The 22,500-nt window shown below is 22.3% G+C and overlaps 11 protein-coding genes and 1 pseudogene across 11 annotated transcripts in view; 3 read left to right on the forward strand and 9 right to left on the reverse strand.

Moving 5' to 3' along the window:
* The window catches only part of arrB (ADP-ribosylation factor-related), a gene marked incomplete at both ends in the record, with an annotated part of 636 nt that extends 547 nt beyond the window's left edge, over nt 1–89 (reverse strand). Inside the window, one exon of the mRNA XM_639093.2 lies at nt 1–89. This exon is cut by the window's left edge and continues 98 nt beyond it. Coding sequence (XP_644185.2) covers nt 1–89 — 89 coding nt within the window.
* Nucleotides 90–379: 290 nt separating this feature from the next.
* On the reverse strand, nt 380–1,238 carry med30 (hypothetical protein; the record flags this gene model as incomplete). Its single annotated transcript, XM_639094.1, has 2 exons — nt 380–484; nt 576–1,238. 2 exons carry the CDS (start codon nt 1,236–1,238, stop codon nt 380–382), a joined length of 768 nt encoding a protein of 255 aa, XP_644186.1.
* Nucleotides 1,239–1,589: 351 nt separating this feature from the next.
* cbpE (calcium-binding protein) lies at nt 1,590–2,297 on the reverse strand (the record flags this gene model as incomplete). Its single annotated transcript, XM_639095.1, has 3 exons — nt 1,590–1,634; nt 1,713–2,186; nt 2,274–2,297. The coding sequence occupies 3 exons, from the start codon at nt 2,295–2,297 to the stop codon at nt 1,590–1,592; spliced, it is 543 nt and encodes a 180-aa protein (XP_644187.1).
* A 531-nt stretch (nt 2,298–2,828) lies between these two features.
* omt2 (O-methyltransferase family 2 protein) lies at nt 2,829–3,951 on the reverse strand (the record flags this gene model as incomplete). The annotated part of the gene is made up of 3 exons (XM_639096.2): nt 2,829–2,971; nt 3,059–3,814; nt 3,840–3,951. The coding sequence occupies 3 exons, from the start codon at nt 3,949–3,951 to the stop codon at nt 2,829–2,831; spliced, it is 1,011 nt and encodes a 336-aa protein (XP_644188.2).
* An 884-nt stretch (nt 3,952–4,835) lies between these two features.
* ranB (GTP-binding nuclear protein Ran) lies at nt 4,836–7,971 on the reverse strand (the record flags this gene model as incomplete). The annotated part of the gene is made up of 9 exons (XM_639097.1): nt 4,836–5,355; nt 5,474–5,591; nt 5,681–5,732; nt 5,798–7,007; nt 7,096–7,213; nt 7,393–7,444; nt 7,526–7,576; nt 7,696–7,836; nt 7,969–7,971. The coding sequence occupies 9 exons, from the start codon at nt 7,969–7,971 to the stop codon at nt 4,836–4,838; spliced, it is 2,265 nt and encodes a 754-aa protein (XP_644189.1).
* Nucleotides 7,972–9,742: 1,771 nt separating this feature from the next.
* psiL (PA14 domain-containing protein) lies at nt 9,743–12,422 on the forward strand (the record flags this gene model as incomplete). Its single annotated transcript, XM_639098.1, has 6 exons — nt 9,743–9,866; nt 10,003–10,302; nt 10,378–10,463; nt 10,553–10,805; nt 10,883–12,174; nt 12,285–12,422. The coding sequence occupies 6 exons, from the start codon at nt 9,743–9,745 to the stop codon at nt 12,420–12,422; spliced, it is 2,193 nt and encodes a 730-aa protein (XP_644190.1).
* Nucleotides 12,423–13,218: 796 nt separating this feature from the next.
* Nucleotides 13,219–14,482, forward strand: DDB_G0274945 (annotated as a pseudogene; the record flags this gene model as incomplete).
* Nucleotides 14,483–14,854: 372 nt separating this feature from the next.
* rpl8 (60S ribosomal protein L8) lies at nt 14,855–16,344 on the reverse strand (the record flags this gene model as incomplete). The annotated part of the gene is made up of 2 exons (XM_639100.1): nt 14,855–15,603; nt 16,326–16,344. The coding sequence occupies 2 exons, from the start codon at nt 16,342–16,344 to the stop codon at nt 14,855–14,857; spliced, it is 768 nt and encodes a 255-aa protein (XP_644192.1).
* A 123-nt stretch (nt 16,345–16,467) lies between these two features.
* Nucleotides 16,468–16,736, reverse strand: DDB_G0274639 (hypothetical protein; the record flags this gene model as incomplete). The annotated part of the gene is made up of 2 exons (XM_639101.1): nt 16,468–16,612; nt 16,660–16,736. The coding sequence occupies 2 exons, from the start codon at nt 16,734–16,736 to the stop codon at nt 16,468–16,470; spliced, it is 222 nt and encodes a 73-aa protein (XP_644193.1).
* A 617-nt stretch (nt 16,737–17,353) lies between these two features.
* Nucleotides 17,354–17,672, forward strand: DDB_G0274439 (bolA family protein; the record flags this gene model as incomplete). Its single annotated transcript, XM_639102.1, has 2 exons — nt 17,354–17,360; nt 17,521–17,672. 2 exons carry the CDS (start codon nt 17,354–17,356, stop codon nt 17,670–17,672), a joined length of 159 nt encoding a protein of 52 aa, XP_644194.1.
* Nucleotides 17,673–17,856: 184 nt separating this feature from the next.
* On the reverse strand, nt 17,857–19,221 carry twfA (A6 family protein kinase; the record flags this gene model as incomplete). The annotated part of the gene is made up of 4 exons (XM_639103.1): nt 17,857–18,107; nt 18,213–18,588; nt 18,681–18,958; nt 19,119–19,221. The coding sequence occupies 4 exons, from the start codon at nt 19,219–19,221 to the stop codon at nt 17,857–17,859; spliced, it is 1,008 nt and encodes a 335-aa protein (XP_644195.1).
* Nucleotides 19,222–19,891: 670 nt separating this feature from the next.
* The window catches only part of DDB_G0274947 (hypothetical protein), a gene marked incomplete at both ends in the record, with an annotated part of 4,639 nt that continues 2,030 nt past the window's right edge, over nt 19,892–22,500 (reverse strand). The window contains 2 exons of the mRNA XM_639104.1: nt 19,892–20,160; nt 20,230–22,500. The exon at nt 20,230–22,500 is cut by the window's right edge and continues 1,777 nt beyond it. Coding sequence (XP_644196.1) covers nt 19,892–20,160; nt 20,230–22,500 — 2,540 coding nt within the window. The remainder of the gene's footprint in view (nt 20,161–20,229) is intronic.

Raw genomic sequence — 22,500 nt, forward strand, 5'->3', positions numbered from 1 at the left:
ATTATTTTTTTTTTTCCTGAATTATCTATTCCCAAAATTAAAAATCTTTTAAAATCTTTTTTTTCAATAAAACTAAATCCCATACCCATTTTATCTTTTTTTGTGAAATAAAAGTTTTATATGATTTCAAAAAAAAAAAAAAAAAAAAAAAAAATTAAAAAAAAAAAAAAAAAAAAAAAAAAAATCTATTTATAAAGAACAATGTGTGTTTTTTAAAATTAAATTATAAAATTAAGGTGGTTTCTAAAATAAATAAATAAATAAAAAAATAAAAAAAGATCATATTAAAAATTTAAATAAATTAGGTGTATATTGTTTCTATTTACATGTCGAGATTTCTTTTATTTAATTTTTTTTTTTTAATTTTTTTTTTTTTTTTTTAATCTGTTCCAGTCGATGTTCTATTCATTGAATTTATACTTAATTGAAGTAATCTCATATTATCGATTAATTTCTTTATTACACAATTTTTTTGATATGCATCCTATATTATAATAATAATAATAATTAATTTAATAAATAAATTTTTTTTTTTTTTTCTTGAACATAAAATTAATAATAATAATAGTAATTACCATTTTTAATCTTTCCAATTCATTAGATAATGAGGTTTGATCCTGTTTTTCTATATTAATTGTTGTTGTTGTTGGTGCTGAGGTACTACTATTATTATTATCATCTTTCATGATAGTATCATCATTATCAATATTATCTTTTGGTTTTTGTGATATTTTAGTTTCTAATAATGAAATTTCTTTAATAGTTTTTTGTAATGCTAAAATTGATTGAATGCAATTTTGATTTAATTCTTTAATTTTATCATTATCATTTACAAAATTTAAATTTAATGTTGGTAATGTTGGTGATGATGGTTGTTCTTTTGTAGTTGTTGTTGCTGTTGAATCTTTTGAATTTAATGGTGATGTTGTAGAAGTTGTTGTTGTTGGTGTTGTTGTTGATGATGTAGATGATGTAGTAGTGGTTGTTGTAGAATTATTAGTATTAGTATTTGTTGAATTATTTGTAGAAGAAGGAATACTTTGAGGTTGTTGAAGTTGTTGTGATTGCAATTGTTGTTGAGCTTTAGTTGAAACTTGGTATGTTAATACTGGATCAGATTGAATGGTTTTTAATTGCTTTACAATTGCTAATATATTCAATAGTAGTTTATGTATTGATTTTTCACCTTTTACTGCCAATGAACAAATCAATTCCTCTTCAATTTCAATTTTATCCATTTTATATATATATAGGTTCAAAGATAATTGAAAATGCAACTCAAAAAAAAAAAAAAAAATAAAAAAATAAAAAAAAAAAAAATGAAAATGCAACTCAAATGAAAAAAAAAAAAAAAAAAAAAATGGTGTGAGTGGAAATTTTAAAATTAATTCTTAAAGTCCAAAAAATATAGAAATCATTTTAATAATATAATATTAAGTAATTAAATTTTTATTATTATATATTTAAAAATATTTTTGAATACCTTTTTTTTTTTTTTTCTTTTTTTTTTTTAAAGTTTGGTATAAATTTTTAATTGAATGTAAAAAAAAAAAACTTTAAAAACCTTTTAAAGAAAGAAAACCATTTTTTTATTGGGATGGACCAAGATCAAATTCTGGATGTTTTTTAAGATACTAGAAAATAATAATAAAAATTGTTAGAATATATTTTATTTAAAATATAATAAAAAATAAATAATAAATTAAACTTACTTCATGAATTTCTAGATAGGATAATTTATCGTTCTTATCCTTATCAACAGCACTAAAGAAGTATCTGCATGAGCTTTTGGCTCTTCTGCATTTAGCTTTTTCCCTTTCTTCAGCACTTAATTCATCATCTTCTTCATCAAAATCCGGATCTTTAAGGTACAATTGATACATTTCATCAAATGTTACAACACCGTCATTATCAGTGTCATATTTCTTACGGAAATCTTTGACCTTGGATCTGAGAGCTTTTTCAGTTCTGATTAAATCTTGTTTAATTTTCTTGGACATTAAAACTTCTCTAATTTCCTGGATGGAAAGGTTTTCAGTATCAGCATCACGATTATAATGATCAAACATTGATTTTGTGGCAGCAAGTGGATCCTTAATATTGGAATTTGAGCTCATACGAGAGAAAACTTCATCCCATGATAAGTTACCATCACCATCTTTGTCAAAAGAAGTAAAAATTTTTTCCTAATTATTTTAAAAAATAAAATTAATAATTTTAAATAAAAAATTATATATTTTGAAAAAAAATAATTTAAAATTTAAAATACTTACAATTTGAGCTTCAACCTTAGACATTGTTTTTTTAAATTTATTTGTTAAGTTATTATTAATGATTAAAAAAAAAAAAATTGTTTCTTTTTATACAAAAAAAAATAAAAAATAAAAAATAAAAAAAAAAAAATAAAAAAAAAAACTTTTTGCCCACTCATTTATTTTTTTTATTATTATTATTTTTATTATTAAAAACTCATTCCTAGTATGGGCAAAATAATGATTTTTTTTTTTTAACTTTTTTTTTTTTTTTCAGACACTATTTTTATATCCCCCAATTAAAAAAAAAAAACCTTTTTTTTTAATAATAATTATAAAATTATAAAAAAAAAAAACTTGTTAGGTGTTTTATGAACCCACAGCATGAATAATAAAAAAACACTTCATTTTTTTTATTTTGTAATTTGACACACCACTAAAAAAAATTAAAAAAGTAAAAAAATGAAAAAATTAAAAAAAAAAAAGATTTAAATCACCTTTTTTATTAATTGAATCGTGATTGACACCCACTTTCAATTTTTTTTTATTTTTATTTTTTTTATTTTTTAATAATTGTTAATTTAATGAAAGTTTAATAAATGAACAAAGAATGTTTGGTAAACTTGAAACTTTATCAATTTTAAAATTTGATAATTTAATTAAATTATTCCATTCATTTAAAGTTCTTTCTTTACCACCATTTAAAATATTAATTGTATCTATTTAAAATTTAAATTAAAAAATATAATAATTAATAATAATAATTAAAAATAATTAAATTAAATTTAATTTCAAAAGATACATACGATATTCAATTGAAATTGGAATTGATTTTTTATTTTTATAAATTATATGATCAAATATATAAATACAAACTTCATTTTGATATGAAGATTTAATTGATTTATAAATTTTATTTAAAATTTCTAATACTTGATTATCGCTAAACATATGGAATATATATTTAACTAAATAACAATTGCCAATTGGAAATGTTTCATCAGTGAAAAAGTTACCCATTATTTCAAAATAACGATTATCTTTATAATTTTTTTCATTATTTTCAATTACTTCTTTTAAATCATAATTAATACCTTTTTCAATGATTGAATTGTTTAAATGATATTTATCCAATATTTTCTTAATAGATTCACCTTGAGAACCACCCAAATCAACAATTGTTTTAAAATTACTAAAATCAACAATTTCTAAAATTGAATCAATTTGAGTTCTAGTGTATTCAGTCAATGTATTGTGAAAATATTTTTTAAGATTTTTTTCTTTATCAATGAAATCAAAACCATCATTATAACCACTATTAAAAGTGCCCATTGCTTTTCCAGTTTTAAGACTTTCTTCAATATGTTTAAAATATGGTAATAATGTAACTTGAAAATATGAATCATTTACCCATGGATACTTATCTGTATCATTAATTAATGTTTCAGAAATTTCAGTATTTGAAAATAGTCTATCAATTTCTTCATCTTCTTTAAAAATACCCATAGTAGATAATGTTCTCAATAAAACATATAATCCATGCTCATTATATCCATTACATTCTTAATTGTTTAATACTTTTTGAACCATTTTTTAATTTATTTGGAATTTCTAATTCTAAAATAACTTTTAATGAGTATGATTTTATATAACCAGTTGCAATATCATATATAAAATTTTTAATTTGAATATTTTCCATTATTATTATTATTTATTATTACTATTTCTTTTAATTTTTTTTTTTTAAATAATCCAAAAAAAAAAAAAAAAAAAAAAAAAAAATTTAAATACTTATACAACTAATTTTTATAATATAATAAAAAAAGATAAAATCTCCAAATCTCTTAAATTTTATAAATTGAATACACTAAAATTAATTTTTTTTTTTTTTTTTTTTTTTTTTTTTTTTTTTTTTTTTTTTTTTTTTTTTTTTTTTTTTTTTTTTTTTTTTTTTTTTTTCAGTTAATTTCCGACCTATTACATCTCCAATTGGTTGTCAAAGTAATTGGAATTTCATCAAATTCCTATAATGGTATATTTTACTTATTAAATGATAATAAATAGGCAATTTTTATAATTAATAAATGAGGTATGTCATTATCTTTAATATTATTATTGTTTCAGATTTATGTGTAAACAAATGAGTGAATTTTAAATTTTCAGAATTTAAACTATTTACAAGAATATTATTAAAATAATTATCTATTATTCTTTATTTTGAGTAAATAAATTCAATAATCCTAATAAAAATTACCATTCAAAAATTGTAAACCAAAACCATGTAATAATTCACCCATTGCATCATTTCTAGTAACAGCACCAATACTTTCTATATGACAAAAATTAATAGCTAAAGTAGGTAATCCTATTCTTCCATATTTGAAAGTAGGTAATAAAAAGTAAAAAAAACAAGATTTAAATCACCTTTTTTTATTTTTGAATTGTAATTGGCACCCACTTTTATTTTTTTATTTATTATTTTTATTATTATTTTTATTATTTTTATTATTATTTTTATTATTATTTTTGTTATTATTTTTGTTATTATTTTTATTATTATTATTTTTATTATTATTAATCAGTTTAAGACAATGAAAAAGAATTTTTAAAATCAGAATTTAAATCATCTGTATTATAAAATGTTAATGGTATTGTTTTAACCACTTCAATACTTTCATTTTTAAATGACTCTTTTTCTTTTTCTTTTTGTTCCTCTTCTTTTTTTTCTTCTTTTTTTTCTTCCTCTTTTTCTTTTTCTTCATGATCTTGGGCTTTGGATGTTAAATGAAAATGATAATCTGGTGATGGAATTAAGTCAACATTATCATTACCACTTAAAAGTCTGATTAATTTGAGGAATGGTTTTTCAAGATTAAAATTTGTTCTAACCGATAGTTCAAAATATGAAATATTCTTTTTACGATGAAATATAATCTGACTTGGGTTAATTCTTTTACCCATTGATTCTACTTTATTACCAACTAAAACCATTGGAACCACCTTACCTGTTATTCTTAATAATTCATTAAACCAATCGTTAACGCTTCTATATGATTCTCTTGAACAAACATCAAACATTATAATTGCACATTCCGCTCCAGTCCTATTACAATAATATTAATTAATATTAATATTAATACAATAAATGTTATTTTTTTATATTTATAGTGAATGGAGAGTGTGAGAGTGAGAGAGAGAGAGAGTGAGTGAGGTATACTTACATATAATCATCTCTCATAGCTCCAGGTAATCTAGTAAAAGCCATATCCCAAATACTGAAATTAACATCACCAATAGTTGTTTTAAAATTAAATTTATGAACACTACAACCAAAAGTTGCTAAATAAAAATAAATAAAAATAAAAATATTGGTTATTATTATTTTGGACTGATAGTTTAATTTAAATTAAAGAGAATAATAAACCTACCAACATATTGAGTTTCAAATTCACCTGTTAAAAGTCTATTTATATAGGTGGACTAATAATAATATGATATTAGTATATTTAAATATATTTGAAAAAGTTTATATATATAAAACCTACTTTACCAACTCCACCATCTCCAATTAATACTAATTTAATTTCTTTAGTATTGTCAAATTTTTTAACTACTGGTAATGATGGTTTATTTTTTGATGATGATAATCCCAATGAAAATTGCGCACTTGATGGCGATGCTGCTGTTGTTGTTTTTGGTGTTCCAAAATCAAATGGTGGTGCTGTTGGTGGTGGTCCAAATTCAAATAGTGATGCTGTTGATGATGATGATGATGATGATGATGATGATGATGATGATGATGATGATGATGATGATGATGATGATGATGATGATGATGATGATGATGATGATGATCCCAATCCAAACGGTGAACTTAATGGTGATGGTGCTGTTGGTGAACCCGATCCAAATGATGGCGTACTTGGTGGTACCAATCCAAATAATTCTTGTTCTATTTTTGTAATTTGTCCATATCTAAATGGTGGTGCTGTTGATGGTGATGCTGTTGTTGTTGTTGTTGCTACTGTGTTTGATGATCCCGATTCAAATGATGGTGCTGTTGGTGATCCCGATCCAAATGATGGCGTACTTGGTGGTACCAATCCAAATAATTCCTGTTCTATTTTTGTAATTGGTCTATATCTAACTGGTGGTGCTGTTGGTGTTGATGCTGTTGTTGATGCTGTTGTTGTTGTTGTTGTTGTTGCTACTGTGTTTGATGATCCACCAAATCCCGATCCAAATGATGGTGCTGTTGGTGATCCCGATCCAAATGATGGCGTACTTGGTGGTCCAAATCTAAATAATTCTTCTTCTATTTTTGTAATTGATCCATATCCAAATGGTGATGCTGTTGATGTTGATGCTGTTGTTGTTGTCGTTGTTGCTGCTACTGTGTTTGATGATCCACCAAATCCTAATGAAAATGCATCTCCTGATGGTAAAAGTGGAAGAGGTGAAACAAAACGAACGTTATCATTACCACTTAATATTTTGATTAATTGAATGAATGGTGTTTCAAATTTATAATTTGATTTACTTGAAATTTCACAATAGTGAATATTCTTACTACGATGAAAATTAATTTCCTTTGCTTTAACTTTACGATCTTTGATATCAACTTTATTACCAACTAAAATAATTGGTATATTATTACCTAATTCCTTTGTTAATTCATTAAACCAACTTGGTACATTCCTATATGAAACTCTTGAAGAAACATCAAACATAATAATTGCACATTGACTTCCAACACTATTATAATATATATATAATTAAATATTTTAATATATATATATATATATATATACTTTTAATTATGAATTTTTTAAAATAAACTTACTAATATAAATGTCTAAATACTTCAAATTTTTCATCACCACAAGTATCCCAAATATCAAAATTAACATTGCCGATATTAGTGTAAAGAATTAGATTACTTAGTTCTACTCCAACCGTAGCTATATTTTTATTTTATTTTTTTTATGTTTTTATAATTAATAAAAATAAAAAAAAAGTTAACTATTTTCATAATAATAGTAATAATAATAATAATAATAACAATAATAATAATAATAATAATAATAATAATAATAATAATAATAATAATAATAATAATGATGATTTTAATGATACTTACGAATATGGCTTTTTTGAAATTCGCCTATTATATGACGTTTTAAAAATGTAGTCTAATTAATTCATGATAATAATAATAATAATTAATAATTAATAATTAAAAATGTAAAAATAATAATAAACAATTACTTTACCTTACCAACACCACTATCACCAACTAATATTAATTTGATGGGTCCATTTTTCTGTGTATTTTTTATGTTTTATGTGTATGTTAGTATATATATTTTTTTTTTTTTTATATTTAATGAAATAAATAATTTATTTTTAAAAATATATATATATATATATATATATAATTTACAATATCAATTGGTTTAATATTTTGATAAGCTTTTTGTTCAATTGGACTATGATCTTCATCCTCAATTGGTATTTGTTCTCCTATTGCTTTTTCATAAGATGAAAGTAGCTCCGAATCAATATCACTAATATTAAATGTTGACTAAAAGTAAGAGAGTATTTTTAAAAAAAAAAAAAAAAAATTAATAAAAAATATTAATAAAAAATATTTTAAAATGGTAATATAAATTTTTTTTTTTTTTTTTTTTTTTTTTTTTTTTTTTTTTTGTGTTACCATTTTAAAATATTATAAAAATAATAATTAAAAAAAAAAAAAATTTATAAAAATTGTAACTTGGTGAATTTTTTAAAATGGAAATAAGTTGGAAAAATTATGCATTACTTTGGCAAAAGCAGACTTTTAAGAGAAAAAAAGTTTTTATAAGTATTTGCACCATAAAAACTTTTTAGATATTTACGATGATGAAAAAAAAAATGAAAAAAATGAAAAAAATAATAAAAAAAATGAAAAATAGATGGAGTTGAAAACAAGAGTGAGGCGTTTTCTTGGTGTGTCTTGATCTTGACCCCTTCACCAAAGTTAAAACAAATTTAATTCAAAAAAAAATAAATTTAAATAAAAAAAATAAAAAAAATTTAAATAAAAAAAAAAAAAACTTTTAACCAAAGCAAAAATATAAATAAAAAAAATCATTTCACAAGAAATAAACACATAAACACACAAATAAAATGAATAAATATTTATTTTTTTATTATTATTATTTTTATTTCTCATTATTTTGAGATTGTTTTCTTTTTAATTTTCCTAATTAGGATTTTTTTTTTTTTTTTTTTTTTTTTGGTGAGTTTTGAGATAATAATAAATTGAAAAATTGGTCTATCTTTGCCAATGAATTAAAGAAATGCAAAAAAGAAAAATAAAATAAAATAAAATAATAAATGTAGGTGAAACATTCTATTAATGATGCTTCGCATTTGTCACCTTTCATGTATAGAATTTCTTTTGTGGAGATAGATGTTGTTCCAAATTTATATTGACCTCATTGAATTTGCATCTGTACCCAAATGGATATTTGAACCAAATTTGTTTTCTGATCTGAGACAAGATAAACTATCTATCAATATAGATTGCAATACGAGTGAGTTTACGAACACAAGTGGATTGATTGTTAACTTTATTACTTTCAGTAGTATTATTATTATTATTATTATTATTATTATTATTATTATTATTATTATTATTATTATTATTATTATAATTATTATTATTATCAATGATTTAATTGATGACAATCCGTTGAAGAAGGGAACCATTCCAATCAATCAGTGTTTCATTTACTGTAACAAATGTATTTTTTGTAATTCCCAACTTTTATTAAAAAAAAAAAAATATTATTAATTATTATTAAAATAAAATTAAAAAAAAAATTTTAACTAAGTAAAAAAAAAGTAAAATTTTAACATTATTATTAAAGTAAAAAAAAAAAAAAAAATTAGCCAAGATTTGTCACAATAATTTTTGGCCTTTATAACGTCAAAGATGATAAAAATGATTTAAATCTATTTTTAATATGAATTCATAGTATAGTTAAATAGAGCACAAAAACAAAAAAAAAAAAAAAAAAAGTGTTGACCATTTTGTTTTTTGAAATTTTTTAACAAATTTGTATTTTTCTTTTTTTTTTTTTTAAATTGATCTTCCAATAGGATATTTCCAAAAAAAAAAAATAAAAAAATAAATAAAAATAATATAAAATATAAAAAAAAAATATCCTGTAAAATTAAAGATTATTATTAGAATTGTTTTAAAATAACCCAATATTGGGTTAATTGATGAAAAAAAATAAAAAAAAAATATCAATCAAAAAAAAAAAAAATAAAAATAAAAATATCTGGTTGAGGTACGAAAAAGTAACCGCAAATTTTTAAACAATAAATGGCCTCAAAATTTTTAAAAAATAAAAAATTCTTTTTTTCTTTTAAAAGACCATCATAATATAATCCAATATTTCTTTTTTTTTGAAATACAGAAAGTTTGTCACACAAAAATGACATTAAACCAAATAATTTTATCATTGATTTTGGGTTTGAGTTTAATGACTACAATCATTAAATCAGTTCCAATGGACCCAACAATTTATATTGAAGGTACAATTTTTGATCAATGGCCAGGTATGTTTTCAAAAAATAAAATAAAAATTTATATAATTATAATTTTTAATTTTTATTATTATTATTACTATTATTTTTATTTTACTAAACTTTTATTTTTTACTACCTTTTTATTTATTTTTTTTTAAAAAAAAAGAATATAATTATAATTTTGAAAAAACCAACCCAGGAAGTAATGTTAAAACCCTTGGAATGGTAAAAGCAAAATTGAACTCAACAACAAAAGTTCCAGAACTTTCTTCAGATGATACTAAAACTTCACCAAATACATTAGGTACTATGCAATATCCAGAGTTATTTAAATATCACTTTACATCAAATGTTGATGCACCAGCATCCAAAAACTCTGGTAAAAATTTACCAATGAAAATACAATTCAAATTAGATCAAGACAATAGTGGTTTTTATACTTTTTTCAATCAAACTTTTTTCCCAAGTAAGTAGTGTAAATTATTTAATTAACGAGAGAAAAAAAAAATAAATAAAATATTAATAATATCTTTTTAATTAGTTGATAACATGGGCTACGATGTAGATCCATCATTTAGAATTTATAAACAAAGTGGTAACTATCATAATTTCCATTTTTGTGTAAAGGTATGTGTTGAATAAATTTAATTAGTTTTTTAACTTTTTATATAATTTTAAAACTAATTTTAATTATTTTATTTTATTTTAAAAATTAGATGAATAGTCGTTTTACTTATAATGGAGGTGAAGTTTTTAATTTTAAAGGTGATGATGATTTATGGGTATATATTGATGATAAATTAGTAGTTGACGTAGGTGGTATTCATCCAGCACAAGATGGATCTGTTAATCTTGATACATTAGGTTTAATTAAAAATAAAGTTTACCCATTAGATTTATTCTATTGTGAAAGACATACTGATGGTTCAACTATTAGTATTCAAACTACTATTCAAGCTTATTGTGCCTGTAAGTTTAATTTATATTTAGTACCAAATTAAAATAATATTTTAATATTTATTATTTCTTTTTTTTTTTTTTTTTAGGGTATGATTATTGTGGTGTATGTGGTGGTACAGGTGCAGTTTGTTGTAATGCTAAAGCTAATTGTGATGATGGTGATTTATGTACAATTGATAGTTGCCCACAACCAAATTTAGCATTCCCAGATCTTCAATCAGTTTATAAGAATTGTTCTCATATTCCAAAAGATTGTCCACCAGCAAATAAATGTCAAGTAAATTCATGTGATAAAACTACAGGAAATTGTAAACCAGAAAATTTAAAGTGCCCAGACAGATCAAATGAGTGTCTTAAAAATACAGGTTGTGATGATTTAACCGGTTGTAAATATGTTAGTATATGCACAGATTCATGCGATAAAAAAGGTAATGCTTGTGTTGCAGGTAAATGTCAACAAAAAACAACTAGCGATTGTGCTGCTGAGTTAGATGATAATTCATGTAAAGTATATTCTTGTAATTCAACTCGTGGTGGTTGTTACTCTGAAAACAAATGTAAACCAGATCCAACTCAAATTTGTGATGTTGCAAGTTGTGATGATGGTGCTTGTAGTATCAAAACTTTACCACCTGATGAATGTAATTGTGGTTGTAAACCAAACTTTTGCCAAAAGAGTAATTGTGTTAAAAACCCATCAAATAATCAATTCGAATGTTCTCTTTTACCAGCAGATGGTATTGATGATGGTAATGCTTGCACTGAAGATATTTGTGATGCAGTGGCCCAAAAAATAACTCATGTACCATATGATACTTGTAAAGGCTGTATGTCATGTAATCCATCAAATGGTGATTGTGAAGCTCATAACGAGGTTTGTAATGATTTTAATGCATGTACTGAAAATGTCTGTTCTCCAGTTAAAGTTGGTGCAGGTGTTGGTGAATGTGTAACTACCAATACAACATGTGCACCAACCACAAACGTTGATAAATGTAAAAACTACCTTTGCGATTCTGAAAAAGGTTGTTATGAAACCGATGTAGTTTGTCCAGATAGTGGAAATTGTAAAGTTGGTCATTGTGATTCCAAGGTAGGTTGCTCTTTGAAGCCACGTGTCTGTAAATCACCAGCTTTTTGCATCGTAGCAGAATGTGATGAAACTGTTGGTTGCATTGCATTTGAGAGACGTTGTGCATCAAGTAATCCAAAATGTAAAGCAGGTATTTGTGTAAATGGTACAACACCAGAAGAAGGTGAATGTGAATCTGTAAATTATGATCCAAAACCATTTATTTGTCAAACTGGTGCTATAGTTTCTACTGCTGTAATTGCTGGTGTAACTGTTGCTGGTGCTGTTGCTCTTGGTATTTTCATTGTAAGTTTTTTTTTTTTTTTTTTTTTTTTTTTTTTTTTTTATATAATTATTATTTTAATTCCAATTCTAATTCTAATTTTTTTATTTATTAATCATTTTAAAATAATTAGTATGGTGGTAAACGTGGTTATGATTATTGGAAAGAAAGTAGAAGCATTTCTATGAGTTCTGCTGTTTCAAGTCCAATGTATGTTCCTTCTGCAAATGCTTCTGAAAATCCACTTTATATTCCAGAAGGAGAATTATAAATTAAAAATAAATAAAAAATTGTACTATATTAAATGATTTACCAAAATAGAACTCAAATACTCAAACATGGTTATTTGTAACAAAATAATAAAAAAAAAAAAAATTAAAATAAATAAAATAAAATTAAATTAAATAAAATTTTTAAATAAAAAAACTAATATTAAAAAATAAAAAAATTATTTGTTCAAAAAAAAATGTTTTGTTGACTTAATTTCATCACCAGATTCTCAATTTAATTAACATCATCATCTTTATTCAAAGCCCAAGGTCATGAAGAAAAAATGAAAAGAAAAAAATGAAGAAAAAAAAAAAAGAAAAAAAAAAAGAATATTTAAAAAAAAATGAAAATATTTCCATGATTAATACAATACCATTAACATTTTATAATCTAGATGATTTAAAATCAGATTTTAAAAATTCTTTTTCCTTGTTGTCATAACAAATTAATAATTTTTATAGAAAAGATAATAATAAATAATAAATAATAATAAATAATAATAATAATAATAATAATAATAATAATAAATAAATAAAATTAATAGTAATTATAAAATAAAAAATAAATAACATTTAATCTAATTTCAAATACTCATTTTCTAACAAGGAATCTGTGATTTTTATAATAGTAAAAAATTAAAATATAATACACAACTGTATATCAACATACACCCTCCCCCTCATATCTCATACGATTATTGAGAATAAGTTGAAATGTATGTAAATTTATATATAAATAAATATATATATTTTCAAAATGATATTTTTATTATTTTATTTTGTTTTTTAAAAAATAAAATGCAAATGGAGTTTGACAATAAAAGTAAAAGCAAATATCAAAATGATGTTGCCATTATTGGGTTGGGTTTTAGGTTAACTGGTAACTCAAACTCACCCAAATTATTTTGGTTTGTATTTTACTTTTAAAAAAACCACACACATATATAAAATATAAAATAATATTAATAATTTGATAATATTATAATCATAGGAATAATTTAATTAATAAATTTGATGGCGTTGTTGAAATTGATAGATGGAGTAAAAACTATTATTTAAATAATGAAATTAAAAATCATCAAGGTGGTTTAATATCATTAGAAGAACAAATAAAAATGTTTGATCCACTTTTCTTTTCAATTCCACCATCTGATGCTGAAACAATTGATCCACAACAAAGACTACTTTTAAAATGTATTTATAATAATTATATATACTTAATGATTTTTATATAATATATATATATATATATATTAATTATTTTATAATATGATAGGTGTTTGGGAAGGATTTGAAGATGCAAATATTGATCCAATTAAATTACGTGGTAGTAATACAAGCGTTTACATTGGTTTGTTTATCCACAAATGATTATTTTAATAATTTAAAAAATACAAAGGAAACCTTAACTAATGTATTTGGATCATCAGCACACAGTGAATCAAATAGAATTAGTTATTGTTATGATTTTAGAGGTCAATCAATTCACGCCAAAGAGCTTTTTTGAAAAGAAGAATAAAAAACATTAAAAACCAAAAAAACTTGAAAAGCATAAAAACTTTAGGTTGTATTTATCTTCATCAACTATCATTAAAATATAATTGGAAATTAAAGAATTTTATAATTCCATCATCTATATCATCTCTATTTGGTGTTCAAAATCAATGTGGTTATGTTAGTGCTAATTGTATTAGATAGTTTTGCAAAGTATAGAAGATCAATTGGTTTACCTGCTTTGGCTATTAATTTTGGTCATATTGGAAGTATTGGTGTAGTTACTCGAAATGATGCAATCAGTGAATTATTGCATGGCTTTGGTTTGCAATCTATGAATGGTAATATTTTGTTAGGTTCATCAGATTTATTTAGTCAAAATAAAGAAATAATTGATAATGATTATAGTAATATTATTGTAAGCAGTTTAAATTTTGAAAATTTAAAATTCAGTCATTTGTTTACAAATAAATCTGCTTTTAAACTTAATTCAATATCAAATAATAATAATATCTATGGTAATAACAATAATAATAATAATAGTAAGGATATATATCTCAATTGGTAATTTCAAAAATTGACTATTTATTATCAATTAATTAATAAAATATTAATTCAAATATACCATTATCAGAATTTGGCGGAGATAGTTCAATAATTACTCAAATTAAAAATTGGTTAGATAAATTTAAAAATAACCACTTTACAATATCTGAAATTCAAAAATATTCAATTAATGATATAATTAAAAAATTAATAATTAACAAATAAGATAAATATATAATTATGTCTTATAATTTTATTTAATGTTTACTATTTGATTAATTTTTAAAACATGTTTCAAAAAAAATTAAAAAAAAACAAAAAAAAAAAATATAATAATAAAAATAATAAGAAAAATAAAAATGATAATATATTTATAAAAGGTTTTGAATGCTGTTTATTCTGAAATGTTTTTAGTTCCTCTTAAACGACCAGTACGACGGGCAGCAATTAAACCAACTTTCTTACCAGCTGGATCGTCTCTCTTGGTTGTAGTGGCATGACCAACATGTTGATGATTACCACCACCGTGTGGATGTTCTACTGGATTCATAGCAACACCTCTAACCTTTGGCCAGTTATTCTTCTTAACTCTGTATTTGTGGAAAGCACGACCAGCTTTGAGCATTGGTTTATCGATACGACCACCACCGGCAACAATACCGATCATAGCACGAGCTAATGAAGAAACGTTCTTCTTTGAACCTGATGGTAATTTGATACGGGTAACACCTTCATCTGGGTTGTGTGAGACGATGGTAGCATAGTTACCTGAACAACGAGCAACAGCACCACAATCACCGAGTTTTTCTTCAACGTTGCAAATGATGGTACCTTCTGGGAGTTTACCAATTGGGAGGATGTTACCAATGGTGAGGGTGGCTTTTTTACCAGCGAAAACAAATTGACCAGTGTGCATACCTTCTGGGGCGATGAATAATTGTTTGTCTAATTTGAATTGGGTTAAGCCTTTGAAAACAACACGGGCTAATGGAGCACCTCTACCTGGATCGTGGATGATCTCCTTGACAACACCTTTAACGTAACCTTGACGTTCGGCATAATCTAAGGCACGGAAACGTGGGGTACCTTTACGGTGGTGAGTGTGTGCACCGAAAACTGAACCGGCTTTACCTTTTCTTTGAGCTAAATTTTTTAAAAAAAAAAAAAAAATAAAAAAATTGATATAGATTAATACCTTTTTTTTTCGTTTTTTTATTTTTTTTTTTGGGAAAACCAATGAGAAGTTTAATTTTTTTTTTTTTTTTGAAAATAAAATAAAATAAATGCTATAAATTGATTATTTTTTTTTTTATTATGTGTGATTCTAATAAATTTTAAAGATTATCCAATTTATGGTCATTTCTAAACTATCTTTCTTGATAAAATAATCCCATTATGTATCAAAAAACTAGTTTATTATTAACCAAAAAATAAGATAACCTAACCCTGGTTTCAACTCTAATTTACTAATGAAATATTCCAATTTTTTTTTTTTATTTTTTTTTTTTATGGTTTTTTTTTTTTCGGTTTTTTATTTATTATTTTTTATTTTTTATTATTACTACTACTACATTATCTCTTAATCATCAATAACTATTCCTGTATTCTAACTAGTTGAATGAAATCTTAAATATAAAAAAAAGGTATCCAAAAATATTTATTTAAAAGAAAATTGAAATTTTATTTTTTTTTGATTGTTTTTTTTTTTGTTTTGATTATTTAATTTTACTGATAATTATATTATTTTATTTATTTTTATTGGTAATTATTTTATTTTTATATTATTTATTTATTTATTTATTTTTTTAAAAAAAAAAAAAAAATAAAAGTTATCAAAGGTTAACAAAGAGATAAAAATTATTTACCTCTGATTATTCTACCCATTTCGCGTTTTTATCTGTATATCAAAAAAGTGAACAATGCCGCGTTTTGCGTTAATTTTTTTTTTGGTGGAGTCTACCGAAAAAAAAAAAATTCAAAAAAAAAAAAAAAAAAAGATGCCACCCACTAAAAATTTGAGTTTTTTACATAACCTTTACATAAAGTTATGTAAAAAAAAAAAGATTTGAAAAAAAAAAAAAAAAAAAAAAAAAGCGAAAATAAAATTTTAAAAAATCTAGGGAAATTTAACAAAAAAAGTAATAAGCAAGGACTATAATTAAAATTAATATTAATTTTTTTTTTTTTTAAATCAAATACGATTGTTGAATAATATTAAAAAAAAAAAAAAAAAAAAAGAAAAAGGAATTTAATAAAAATTTAAAAATAGAACCCATTCCTTTTTTTTTTTCTAATTGTTTTTTTTTTTTTACCACAAATCTTGGAAAAAAAAAATAAAATAAAAAAAAAAAAAATAAAAAAAAAAAAAAAAAAAAAATTTTAATTTAATTTGATTAAACCAATAAATAATTGATAAAGAAAAAACACTTTTGTTATTTTTTTAATTTTTTAATTTTTTCTTATTGATAACCAAAACTAAAAATTATTCTGCCAACCTAAAAAAATGGAAATAAAAATAAAAATAAATTAAATTAATTTTTAATTTATAGAAATTGATTAAAAAATAAAAAAATAAGAACAAATTAAAGACAAAAAAATAAAACAAAAAACTTAATTAAACAAATAAAAAAAAAATGTAAAAAAAATTAAATTTTAGAATTTTTTTTTTCACTTGAAACATCAAAATAAAAAAAAAAAAAAAAAAAAAAAAAAAAAATCATTTTACAACGAACACAAAAAAAAACACAAAAAATGATTTCAAGATTAATTAAACAAACAACAAAAGTTAACCAAATTAGAACATTTTGTTCAATTACTAATGATCCAAAAGGAGATAAAATTAGAGATTTATTAAATACAGCTTTTAAAACCATCAACATTAAATGTTATAGATATGTCTGGTATGTAAAAATTTTTTTTTTTTTTTTTTTTTTTTTTTTTTTTTTTTCTCAAAAAATATAATATTAACCTTAAACTAAAAATCCAATATTCATAAATCCAATTTCTGACTATTTAATTATTGTTGTTTTTTTTTTTTTTTTGGTTCAATTTATTATGTAGGTGGTTGTGGTTCTATGTATAAAATTGAAATTGTATCACCAGAATTTAAAGGTAAATCAATGATAAATCAACATAGAAAAGTTAATCAAATTTTAAAAAGTGTCATACCGTCACTCCATGGTTTAACTTTAGTTACTAAATCTGATGAATAAATAATAAAAATAATTAATAATAATGGTAATAAAAAAATAAACTTTACAACATGTATATTTGCAAATAAATATGTATATGCATATATATATACTGAGAGTTATCTCTCCTTTTTATTGTTTTTTTTATTTTTTTTATTTTTTTTATTTTTCCACTTTATTTTTGTTTATTTTTATCTTTTTTTATTTATTTACGACCTGGACGAGATGGTTTGGAGAAAGCTTTTTTCTCTTCAACCTTTGGTGGGTGAAGTTCGTTGATAATTGATTCTTCAGAGATTTCACTTGGTGAGTTAATTTCAAGTTTTAAGTCAATCTTTACATTATGACTAGTAACAAGTTGTTCAACATTTGCTTTGCTACTTGAGAATAACATTCTCTTACGAACTGGTGCACTCTTGGTACCATTTGAACCATCTGGGCATGAATAAATGTAAACTAAAATAATAATAATCATAATAATAGAGTGTTAGTGTATATATATATATATATATTAAAATTAATAATAATCAATTATATATTAAAATAATAAAAACTACATACTAATTGAATCTAAATTTTCACCTTCATGTTGATGAGAATATCTGAAAAAGTGGAAACTTGGTTCAGTTGATGAAATTTTTGAAGAGATTGCTTCAATATCAATATTTGAAGATGAAGAGAAAATGATTTTTTCATCATCAACATTGACTGATAATTCAATGTAATTGAATTTTTTATTTATGAAATTTGAAACAGCAGTGGATGCATCAGAATCAACTGGGAATGAAATACCATGAACATGCATACCACTACCACCACCACCAACGAATAAACCTTGTTCTTTTTCATCATTTCTTTGTTGTTCTTCCATTGTTAATGGTGCTTCTGATTCTTGATGAAGTTTATGTTGTTGATATCCTTTTTTTGAGAAATCATTCTATAAAAAAAAAAAAAAGATAAAAAAAAGAAATATTGTATTAGTAATCTTTTTTTAATTAATTAATTAAAATAATAAATAATAAGACATACCATATTTGAAGAATAAATTTCATCAACGAAATGAGATGCACCAAGTTCTCTTTTTAAGTTACCTCTAGTTGCAGCGTATGTCATTTTCTCTCTAACTTTAGCATTATCTGGAACGAAAAACATAAAGATCCAATTGTAACCTGTTAATTCAATACTCTTATCATCTTTTTTGTAAAGGATATAACATGGTGAATCCTTTTGAAGAACAGAATGTGCTAATTCTAAATCTGTTTCAAAATCTGATTGAACATTTAATTTTTGATCAACAACCAATTCATCTATATAATAATAATAATAATAAATAATAAATAATAAATAATAAATAATAAATAATAATATATTTTTTTTATATTTTTTATTTTATTAATATTATAATTATAAGAGGGGTGTTAGTAGAAAATTAAAATTAAAATATATATAATTTATTTATTTACTTACCATTTTTAATGACAACTTTAATTAAACGAACATCTCCAGTATTGGCTGAACCAAAAGCTGAAATTAATTCTTGTGATGCTGGGATACCACTTGAGTGACTCATTATTTAATATCGTTCGTGTGTGTAAAATTTACTTTTTTTTTTTTTTTTATGAATACAGTTTCTTTTGTTTTTATTTATTATTATTTAATTTTTAATTAATACTTAAATGTGTATAATTAAAATATAATAATAGTGTTTATAATAATACAATTATTGAATATATAATATAAGAATATATTTTTTAAAAAATTGTTTTTTAAAAAAAAAAAAAAAAATCTAAAAATTTTTTTTTTTTTTTTTTTTTTTTTTTTTTTTTTTTTTTATTTTTTATTTTTTTTATTTTTTTTTGGGTTTTATTAATTAAATGAATAATATTTTCATTGCACTGAAAAAAAAAAATTTTAAAAAAATTAAAATAAAACAATTATTTATGTTTTAAGAAAAAAAAAAAAAAAAAAAAAAAAAAACAAGTTATGTAATAATTTAACAAATACTTAAAATGCAAGATAAAAGAGGGTGGTATAACATAAAAATAATTTAAATTTAAAAAATAAAATTAAAAAAAAAAAAAAAAAAAAAAAAAAAATTCCAACATTAAAAAAATCTAATATTAAATTTGAAATAAAATAAAAATAAAAATCTATTTTTAGAAAAAAAAAAAAAAAAAAAAAAATATTCAAAACAAGAGGTTTTAAGTTTTGTTATTTTTTTATATTTTTTTTTTTTATTTTTATTTTTTTTTTATTATTTTTTTTTTAGGGGATTTTGTTGGTTTTTGAACCTTCTTTTTTTCAGGAGATAAAATTGTTTTCGATTTGTTGTCTGAAATAATTGAATCATCAATGATTGTTGAATTAGATTTTCCATCAATTTTCTTTACCTTCATTGGTGTCAAAAGATGATTTTCAAAAGTTTTAAATGTTCCATCCTTATCATAAACTGGGATATCAGTTCTCCAATATGGAATCGTTGGTAATTTAATTCTTTTATTTGGCAAAACTATAAAATAAAATTATTTGTTAGTATTTATGAATTAAAAAAAAAAAAAAAAAAAAAAAGAAACCTTACCAACTGTTTTGAATTCAGGTGCTAGGGGTGAAGCATTAGTACTGCCATCCACACTGATACTACTACTATCCAAATTACTTTGATTTATGATTGGTTTATTATTATTATTATTATTATTTTTACTATCATTTTTAGACTTTTTATTTGAAGCAGGGGTTGAAGTTGGATTTTTTCTTTTTCTTGAAGAAGTTGATTCCTCCACCTCTTCTTCTTCTTCTTGTTGTTGTTGTGGCAGTATTTTTCCTTGTTTTTTCTTTAGATTGTTTGAGTCTTTAGTTTTAGGTTTACTTCTGGAAGTTGCTTTTTTATTTGTTTGAGTTTCTTGATAATCTTCATCTTCGTCATTATTAATATTAGGATAATTGTCATCATTGTTTATTGTGTTTGGTAAATGTGATAATTTTTCATTTTCAATTCTTATTCTTTCCAATTCCAATTTTTCTCTTTCTTTTTCTTCTTTTTCTCTTTGTTTTTGTTGTTTCAAAGTCTCTTTCTTTTTCTCTACTTGTACTTTTCCAATTCTCTTTTTATTTAATTGATTTTGTTGTTTTTCAAGTTTTTCATTATTTAATCTTACTTTTTCAATTTCAATTTCTTTTTCTTTTTCCCGTCGTTCTTTTTCTTTTTGTTGTTTTTCTTTTTCTTTTAGTTGTAGTTGTTGCTGTTGCTGTTGTCGTTCTTCTTTTTCTTTTTGTTTTTTCTCTTTTTCTTTTTCTTTTTCTTTCTCTATTTGTTTTTTCTCTTTTTCTTTTTCTTTTTGTTTTTTCTCTTTTTCTTTTTCTTTTTGTTTTTTCTCTTTTTCTTGTTGTTGTTGCTGTTGTTGTTGTTGTTGTTGTTGTTGTTGTTGTTGTTGATATAATAAATTATCTTGTTGTTGTTTTAATATTAATTTCTCTTTTTCTTTTTCTAATTTTGCTTTTTCTAAACGAAGATTTTCAAATTGTTGTTTTTCAAATAATTCTTTATCATCTTTTTGTTTTTGTAATAATTGTTGTTTTTGTTCTTCTAAACGTTGTTTTTGTTGTTGTAACAATTTTTCATTATCTAAATTTTCTTTGAATTTTTTTTGAGTTTTAATGGTTTCTTTTCCTAGTTTCCCAAATTCATTCAATTTGTTTTTTTGTTCCTTTTCATCATCTTCAGTATTATCATTGTCATTATTACCAATATCTCTAATACTATCATCTATGAACCTACTATTTACATATCTACTATCATGACCACCATCAGTATCTTTACTATAATCAATATCAATATCAATATCATTATCATTAATGAATTTACTATTTCCTATTCTACTATCAAAACCACCATCAATATCTTTACTATAATCACCTTCAACCATACTTTGTTCATTATTATCATTATTATTATTATTATTATTATTATTTTTATTATTTGATCTTTTAGTTAATGGTGATATAGTTTGAGATTTGTTGTTATTATCATAATCATTTTCATTATCATCATCATCATCATCTACATTTGAATTAAATATTTTTTGACTTTGAGGTGATACTTTTGGAGAATTAATAAGACGTGATTTTAATTTCTTCTTTGATGAAATATTACTTTCTTTACCTATTGAGGGTACTGTAACATTTAAAATATCATTTTGTTGTGGCTGTTGTGGTTGTGGTTGTGGTTGTGGATGAGTATTATTATTAACTTTTTCAACTAATTTATTATTATTATTATTATTAGTTGTTTTTGTTGATGATTGCCTATTTTTACTTAATTTCTTTGATTTTTCATCTCTCTTTAATTGTAGTTGTTTATTCGTATTTGATTTTTTCTTTTTCTTTTTACCAACAGTAATCGTTGTTTCATGTTCATTATCTTCATCCTCATCATAGCTATTATTATTATTATTATTATTAATAATGTTATTATTGTTATTATTATCATAATTTTCATCCATATTTGTATCAGTATCGTTATTTTGAATGAAATTGGTTGTAGTATTTTTTGAAGTAGGTAGTATTGCACTATTTTCATCATTATCTTGATTATCAATGTTATCACTAAGTAAACTATTGCTATTATTGCTATTGCTATTAATACTTGAATTTAGAAAACTACTATCATTTTCACATTCAGAGAAAGAATTAAGTAATTGATTACTACTACCACCACTATCATCACCATCGTCATCATGGATACTATAGTTGTTCTTATTGTTTGTATTTTCATCATCATCATTTGTAGTTTCATCATTTGTAGTTTCAACATCTTCAGGATAAAAATAAGTAACTGGGAATGATTGTTGTG

The sequence above is a fragment of the Dictyostelium discoideum genome, assembly GCF_000004695.1.
Source record: "Dictyostelium discoideum AX4 chromosome 2 chromosome, whole genome shotgun sequence".
In the NCBI taxonomy this organism is placed as follows: domain Eukaryota; phylum Evosea; class Eumycetozoa; order Dictyosteliales; family Dictyosteliaceae; genus Dictyostelium; species Dictyostelium discoideum.